Source organism: Acanthisitta chloris, unplaced genomic scaffold (genome assembly GCF_000695815.1).
Source record: "Acanthisitta chloris isolate BGI_N310 unplaced genomic scaffold, ASM69581v1 scaffold5958, whole genome shotgun sequence".
Taxonomy (NCBI): Eukaryota; Metazoa; Chordata; class Aves; order Passeriformes; family Acanthisittidae; genus Acanthisitta; species Acanthisitta chloris.
In genome coordinates this window covers 6,376-6,924 of record NW_008686332.1, presented here as the reverse complement: position 1 = coordinate 6,924, position 549 = coordinate 6,376, and the positions used below count along the sequence as shown (strand labels likewise).

The 549-nt window shown below is 59.7% G+C and overlaps 1 protein-coding gene across 1 annotated transcript in view; it reads left to right on the top strand.

The window, feature by feature from the left end:
• SCNN1G (sodium channel, non-voltage-gated 1, gamma subunit) overlaps nt 1–220 on the top strand; it is a gene marked incomplete at its 5' end in the record, with an annotated part of 10,205 nt that extends 9,985 nt beyond the window's left edge. The window contains one exon of the mRNA XM_009080074.1: nt 10–220. Coding sequence (XP_009078322.1) covers nt 10–220 — 211 coding nt within the window. The remainder of the gene's footprint in view (nt 1–9) is intronic.
• Between the last annotated feature and the right edge of the window lie 329 nt (nt 221–549).

Genomic DNA, 549 nt, shown 5'->3' with positions numbered 1-549 from the left:
TGCCGGGTCGGGGAAGCCTCCCCAGGCCAGGGACGTGGAAAGACATGGCCACGACAACCCTGTCTGCATCGACGAGGACCTGCCCACCTTCAACACGGCCCTGCGCCTGCCGCTGCCCCAGGACAGCCCCCTGCCCAGGACTCCCCCCCCCAACTACAGCACTTTGCGGCACGCCTTCACAGAGCAGCTGCCCGACACGCTGGAGCTCGGCCAGCACTGACACTTGTCACCCACCCACCCAGATGCCCAAAGAGGTGGGTGCTGGACCCACGTGTCCAGGGCTGAAAGGCACAAATGAGCACTGAAGGGCTGTCAAGTCAGACCCTTATTCAGGGATTGAACTGGCACTCAAAACTGCCCTGAGCAAAGCTCAGACATAAAAGCCAAGGGCTCAGAGACATTAGGAGCGTCAAGCAGCATCAGTTCTCAAGTTAATGATGGCAGGAGATGGCTGGAGCAGGATGTGGCACTGAGCTGGGCTGTCTCACCAGGCAGAGGCACACATTAGCACACCAGCTGCACACACCCCATTGCATGTGGGCAGGAATT